General features: G+C 36.0%; 1 protein-coding gene across 1 annotated transcript; it reads left to right on the plus strand.

Moving 5' to 3' along the window:
* The first annotated feature begins 2,737 nt into the window (after positions 1–2,737).
* COX7B (cytochrome c oxidase subunit 7B) lies at positions 2,738–7,047 on the plus strand. The gene is made up of 3 exons (XM_068533390.1): positions 2,738–2,891; positions 5,437–5,561; positions 6,857–7,047. The coding sequence occupies exons 1-3, from the start codon at positions 2,852–2,854 to the stop codon at positions 6,932–6,934; spliced, it is 243 nt and encodes an 80-aa protein (XP_068389491.1). The 5' UTR covers positions 2,738–2,851; the 3' UTR covers positions 6,935–7,047.
* The last annotated feature ends 537 nt before the right edge of the window (positions 7,048–7,584 follow it).

Below are 7,584 nucleotides of genomic sequence, written 5' to 3' on the forward strand. Positions count from 1 at the left end.
CAACAATGTGAATGTACTTAATACCACTGAACTATACACTTTAAAATGGTTAAAATGGTAAATTTTATGTTATGTATACTTTACCACAATTTAAAAAACAAATTAAACATTTAAAAATCACATCAGTAAGAATGGGTTAAAAAACTGAAATTGAATACAAACTAAAAAAAGGGAGCACAACTCTATTTCAAATGAAAAACAACCACACTAAAAAAAAAATAACTAATCTGAAAAATTTATGAACACACTACCTTGATTACGTACCATTAGTCTAAAGAAGAAAACAGAACTACAAGCAAATCTTAAACTCTACTAGGTAGATTTGTTTTTCATGGTGATATGAGCAAAGCAATTCTGAAAATATATTGTGTATAATGTAATATGTAAAAACACTCATGTTGAGAGCCAGGATTCTCACTGTGTAAGAAGGGAGATACAAATATGAAATGAGGGAAAGTAAAAAAGAACTTTTGGGGGTTGGACTGGAATTGGAAGTATTTGTATAAATTTATCATTCATGATATATATTCCTAGCTCTATTCACATGAAGGACTAGAAGCAATGACACTCCAATATCAATGAGCAAACCTAGTGCCAAATCTGGGTTGCTAAATGCCATCCGTGAAAGAAATTAGGGCTCCTTAGGAAAATGGTTGATTCCAGTGCTGGGGCAGGGAAAGTACAAGATGAGCCTTGTGTCAGAAAATAAAGATGTACTCAAAAAAAATGTTGGCGACGTCAAAAAAAGACATATAAGCCAGCTTGAAGGGAATCCTACTGACCACATCTGAGACTATTGAGCATTAAAATAAATCATGATAGCAATGGATTATAACCTATGGAATCCATGGATCCACACTGATAATGAACAAATAAATAGGGAGAAGATAAAGCTCCTCTTTATAGTAGAACACTCAGTATTAAATATGGAAGGAATGACAGAGTTAGAAAATCACCATTTTGCAACTTTCATACTAATAATTCTTTTAGGCAAAAATCATCAATGGATACAAAAACTAGTGGGTGGAAGTTTGATAAAGAACAGGATATATACATAGTCTGAATGTATTCCTCACGTTACTTATTAATGACAAAGGGAAAAACAGTAACTTTATAACTATAGGAACTTGGAGGTCACCCTTTTGACCAAATTATTAAAGTTGGCATTATCAATAATGGGACAAGCTAATATTATAGGCTTCCTGATAAGATGCCCTAAGAAGACACATCTGTCATGTAGTATTCCTGTCAGAAGTGCATTAACTGAATCTAATTACGAGAAAACATCAAGCACACAAAATTTGAGGGAACTTTTACAAAATAACTGGCCTGTACTCTTCAAATATATTACAGAGCACAGACCTGTGGAGTCAGAAGGTCCGTTACCAGTTGTCACTTACAATTGCCTAATCTTGATTCTGCACCTCACTTCCTTCATATGTAAGCTTGAGAGTATAAAGTTTACCTTAGTAAGAAAAAAATTAGTGCCATGAAAGACAAAGAAAGGCCGAGGAACTGTTCGATTTTATAGGAGACTAAAGACATAACTTATTTGTAATGAGGTGGATGGACCTAGAGTCTGTCATACAGAGTGAAGTAAGTCTGAAAGAGAAAAACAAATACTGTATGCTAACACATATATATGGAATCTAAAAAAAAAATGGTTCTGAAGAACCTAGGGGCAGGACAGGAATAAAGACGCAGACATAGAGAATGGACTTGAGGACACGGGGAGGGGGAAGGGTAAGCTGGGACGAAGTGAGAGAGTGGCATGGACATATATACACTATCAAATGTAAAACCGATAGCTAGTAGGAAGCAGCCGCATAGCACAGGGAGATCAGCTCGGTGCTTTGTGACCACCTAGAGGGGTGGGATAGGGAGGGTGGGAGGGACGGAGACGCAAGAGGGAAGAGATATGGGAACATATGTATATGTATAACTGATTCACTTTGTTATAAAGCAGAAACTAACACACCATTGTAAAGCAATTATACTTCAATAAAGATGTTTTTTAAAAAAAGCACATGACGTATGCAAGTTATTCTTAAATGGTTCAGAAAAAAAGAGATGCATTTATATATACATCTTTTATGTACATGTATTTAATCACACACACAAAGAAAACATGTGGCAAAATATTACCAAGTGGTGTACCTTGGTAATGGGTGTACAGGAATTCTCCCTCCCCCAATATTTTATTATGAAAATATCCAAATATACAGACAAAGTGAAAGAATTGTACTCTGAACACACACCGCCAAGATTCTACAGTCAACAATTTGTTAAATTTGCTTTATCACATATTTATCTACATATTAAGAATTCTTTTTACTGTTCTTGCAAGTTTCCTCATAACTTGAAATCATTTCAAAATTAAAAGTTAAACGAATTAGTAGGTAGTAATAGGAAAAAAATTAAAGAAATGAAGGAAGTTTGGAGGGAACAGAAAGTACTGCTAGTGTGGAGCGAGATAACAAGCTCAAGCCTCTAAAACACTATCTTGAAGTTGGTGCCTTTGATGTCTCAGTCTGAGATCAATGTCTCAGCTCTGCTCTATAGAGCCCTAAACCTGGCTTCGAGGCCAGGGATCCTCTCATTGTTCCGTAAATATCCAGATATGTCATTTACAAAGTGTAAAACTTCGTTTCCCACAAGGCTTTTATCCTTCCGTGCTGTAAAGAGGACAAATTCTATAGGTTTTTTACAGGTCTCGCGAGATTCATCAAATCTCTTTAAAGAGCTCAGCAGGAAGCCATTTTGTTTCTCAGGGCTCTTTGCAAGGGTACTAGAGGTGAAATTGCAAGAAGTCAGCAACTGCAGTTGCCGCCGTTCTGTCTTCAGCTTCACGATGTTTCCCTTGGCCAAAAACGCACTAAGTCGTCTCGGAGGTGAGCAAAAATTGTGAGCAGATCTTTTCTAACTGCCTTTATCCATTTGTCCTCGTGGTCTTTTGTGCCCCTTCCTTCCATGTGCATCTCGACATTATTATTCTAAATGCTCGGTCTCCCACCTCACCCCAAGTAACTGGGAAAATGTCCTTAGCATTAGCCTAATCGCTCAGCATTTCTGTTTGGGTTCCCAGCTCTCTTTCTGTTTCTGGAGTCATAACCCAGCTCTGCTTTTTTTTAATATTATTCAGTAGCCTACAATTTCAAGGGAGACACTTGGTGAACACTTCCCGTTCCTTAAGTAATTCCGTAAATTTTAGCTTTGGGGATACGTTTACCCGCAAATGGAAGAGCCTCTTCTCCAATTCTTGGTTTCATTGCAGGGAGACAACCTAAATGGTAGCACTGCAGCTTTTATGTTATTTGTGGATTATTAACTAAATAATTGTGGTCATTTTTTTCTTACCTAAAAGTTAAGCAGGTACGGGGAAATTTTGAGACCAGCATTATGTACTGAGAATGCACTAGATTGGAGAGATAAAAGTCATTTCCGTACTTGATTTGCACTGAAGGTGACCTTGAGTAACGTGAGCAGTTTTACAATGAAAGTGACCTTAAACAACTACCATTTAGCTTCTTTAGCCATCTTTTTATTTTCTGTTTATGGAGTCATTAGAAGTATTACTAGATTGTGTTCTAAACACTCAAGCACCTTTGACAATAACCAAAAAATAGTTGCCTGACTGGTTTTTCATATTCCAAAAGCCACGTCTATTATCTCTTTCACTTTGGGCAAATGGTTTAACCTCTCTCAACTTCATTTTCCTCCTTTGTAAAATAGGGGCTTAGTAAATAATACCTACCTCGTAGAGTTGTTGAGGATTATATGAGATTACCAATAGGTGGTAACTGAACCATTTCTTGTCACAGAGAAGAGGTCTAAAGAAATCCACTTGGGTGACCTGAGTGTTGAGGTCATGAGGTGTTCCAGAATTGCTTGCTTGGTAATCTTATTTTCTTTGCTTTTTGAGCAGGTAGGGCCTTGTACCCCAGGAAAGGGGTTTGGGGGTTGTTATTTTCAATGTGGAATTCACATGCTCACTTTTTAACTGCTCTAGAGCAGATTATATTGGGAAATGTTTGTAAATTTGCTCATCCCAAGTGTGACTAAAGGTGAAAAAAAACTAAGGCACTTAAGCGAAGAAACCATTAAATGTTCAAATAACTATGCTGAAATAACCTATTGTATCACATAACCCATTATATTCATAAGTGCTAGTGAATGGGCAACATTGCTGTTTCTTTAATACGTTTTTCATTACATACCTTTTGAGGCTCTAAAACAATAAGGACCTGCTACTTAGATTGGAGAGGAAGAAAAAAGCAGCTGGAAATATGCATTTTCCAGTCTTGGCTCTTTCCCAAGCCCCCCAAGTACCTCCAGAGGCAGTTTGAAAACTCTTTCTACTAAAATAGCAGTAATAGCAAAGTTTTCATGTTGTCATTCTGCTCAGCAACTTTTACCTCTACCAAAAAAGTGGCCCTCCATGAACCTTTCTAGTTTTACCTCCTGTTACTAATTTATATACCTTGTCCTTCAAACGTAGTTTGTTTTCTAGTACACTGGGTTTTCTGTCTCTGCTTTTTTCAGATTCGCCTTTCCCGTGCCTACATAACCAAATCCTACCTGCTATTCAAAGTGCTTAGCTAACATTCTGCTTCCTTGTATTATAATGGTTTGTGTCTTTGTATCTAATAGCCTGGCTACATAACCAAATCCTACCTGCTATTCAAAGTGCTTAGGTAACATTCTACTACTTACTTGTATTATAATGGTTTGTGTCTTTGTATCTAATAGCCTCCCCTAGAGTGGAAGTTACCCAAGAACAGGGTCTGTGTCTTACACATTTCCATATACCCCATTTCTTTTAGCATGGTGCTATATTCATTAGTCACTTTTTAAAAAAATTAAGATTACTCTAGTTTTTGGAGGTTTTGGGGTAATTTTAAGGTCATAAACATTTAGCGTGCTTTAATCATTTTGAGTTTACTTACCCCTTTATGTTGTAAGTTGTTGAGCACTGCTGAGTAAACTTTAGTGAAAATCAAAGTCATAAATACTCAAATTAATGAAGTAGGAGCTAAGTTCAGAGGTTATACAAATACCAATTTGTCGTGGATGTTACTGACATCACTTTTTCTTGGTTTTTCCCCTCAACATTTTATTGTGAAAAGTTCCAGACATCAAAAAGTTGGAAGAATTGTATAATGAATACCCACATACCCACCACATAGATTCTACAACTAACATTTTGCTGTATTTGTTATATCACATATTTATCCATCTGTCAATCTTATTTGTGAAGCATTTCAAAGTATGCTACTTTGCTTTTAGCTGCAATATGTTTTAACATTTTATTATACTGCATAATACTGTAGAGTTAACTTCCTTGGCTTTTTTGAGTGGCAATATCAATTACACATGTTCTCTTTTCCTGATAATTGATAGATACACTCCTGTATTCTTTTTTTTTCCCTCTTTAAGTTCGAAGCATTCCGCAAACAATGTCAAGGCAGAGCCACCAGAAGCGGACACCTGATTTCCATGACAAATATGGTAATGCTGTATTAGCTAGTGGAGCCACTTTCTGTGTTGCTGTATGGGCATATGTAAGTACTGTTGATTGATAACCTCTGTTTTAGATGTTTTTTATTCCCATTTATCTCATGTATTCAAAATGTTTTCACACAGTATACATTTCTAGTTAGGAGGGGCTTTAGAGATTTTCTAACGTAATTACCCACCTAGTGCAGGAATTTCTTCCTCAACATTGAGCATTCATCCATCATCTGTTCTTAACATTTCCAAAAACAAGTTGCTTAGTGGATCAAAAGGCAGTCTTTTCCATATTGTGTAGCTGGTTGAAAAGATCTTATGTTGAGTTAAAATCTGCCTCCTTCATATTTTACCCATCATTTCATTGCAATACAGAAATTCTGATCACATTTCCATGTATCAGCTGTTAGATATTAGAAGATTCCTATCATGTCTGCTGGATCTTCTCTTTCATATTAAACATTCTTAGTTCTGTTGATCATTTTTTTGTTATATGATTTCCAGGGTTTTCACCATCTTGGTCACCTTTCTTTGCTTAATCAACCTTTCTTCTATATCCTACCCTCAGAACTGAGGACAGCATTTCTGATGGATGACATATAAAGTGACCTGCTTTTAATATTTTAGTTTTTTACATCTTCATTTACCAATCTACTTACCAGTCACTGTACTTGCTGGTTAAAAGTAGGAGTCTTGAAGTTATAATAAATATATAAGCTGATTTTAAAAGATATGAAACAACCCTTGCCTTAATAATCAAAGACTTTATTAATAGGCCTTTTTCATTCTTGTTTTGACCTTCCTGAAATCAGATATATTATTAAAATAAGTGTGTGTACTTAATTGGAAGAGTAAACAGTTGTTGAACAAATGTGTGATCGGGGGCACTTTTGGAAGTGAAGTGCTACTTGATGAAGGGATATTACAAAAGTCCTCTTTGGCAGTATTTAGGTAGTCGTGGTTGAGTGCAACAATGTTTTTGAGGATGTAGTATAGAAATGTGATATACAAGTTTGACTTAATTAAATGAAATTTAAAATTTAGTTGCTGAGTCATACTAGCTACATCTTAGTTGCTCAATAGCTGTATGTAACTAGTGGCTAACTGTATTAGACAGTGCAGATATAGAACATTTCCTTCATCTATGGAAGTTCTACTGAACAGCACTGCTCTAGAGAATTAGGACAGCAATTAGGTTTGGCCTACCTGGAGGGCACTGTATCCCAGGTGACTTTCTGTGTGTTTTTAACCTATAGTGCAGAATACCTTTGCCACTTTAGGAAATACTCTCCAAGGGAGAGTGGGCTCTGGTTTAAACATATAACTGACAGCATTTTAATTCTTACAGACAGCAACACAAATTGGAATAGAATGGAACCTGTCCCCTGTTGGCAGAGTCACCCCAAAGGAATGGAGAGAACAGTGATCATCCCAGCTGGTTTAATACTGAATTGTTTCAAAATCAACTCATAATTGATGCCAAGTAAAAGCATTAAAATATGGCGTGATTGAAGAAATAAAGTACATTTGAAAACCTCATTGTAGGTTTGTTTGTTTCTTTTGTAAATGAAACCAAGCTTGATCACTTTTTATTTATTTAACCTTTGTGTTAATATTAAAGTCAAAACACTGTACAACTTCTTGAAAAGCTTTTCTCTGTTAGGTAGTGTGAAAGGAAAGTTTGGCTGTCACCTAGGAGTCAACTTTATGATAGGCTGAAATTACAGTTTCTGAATAACTGATCACAGAGTTATTTTAGGTCATCTTTGAGTTTAAAATTTGGTGTCCATATCTTGGTTATACCTACTACTTTCAGCCTCTCATATATGTTTGTATTTGGAATTGGCATTAAGTCCTTTGTACTCCTGCCAAGAGAACTTAGGGTGTCACCAGACCCATAGGAAGAGTGGTCCTATCAAATGAACTCCTAGGATGTCTGAAGACTAGCTAGCTCCTTGGCTCCCTTGGTACATTTATCTTAGAGCTCTATATTTTTCAGCATATTTATTTGAGATGTTTATGAGGTTATTAAAGAAAGGATATGTTTTACTTATCTAACTACTAGTGACCTCTGCT

The sequence above is a fragment of the Eschrichtius robustus genome, chromosome X (genome assembly GCF_028021215.1).
Source record: "Eschrichtius robustus isolate mEscRob2 chromosome X, mEscRob2.pri, whole genome shotgun sequence".
Taxonomy (NCBI): Eukaryota; Metazoa; Chordata; class Mammalia; order Artiodactyla; family Eschrichtiidae; genus Eschrichtius; species Eschrichtius robustus.

Coding starts and splice junctions, on each gene's coding strand:
- COX7B (XM_068533390.1), top strand. CDS start 2,852: ATGTTTCCCTTGGCCAAAAACGCACTAAGTCGTCTCGGAG. Junction 2,892..5,436: donor CGCACTAAGTCGTCTCGGAG/GTGAGCAAAAAT, acceptor TCCCTCTTTAAG/TTCGAAGCATTCCGCAAACA. Junction 5,562..6,856: donor GTGTTGCTGTATGGGCATAT/GTAAGTACTGTT, acceptor TAATTCTTACAG/ACAGCAACACAAATTGGAAT.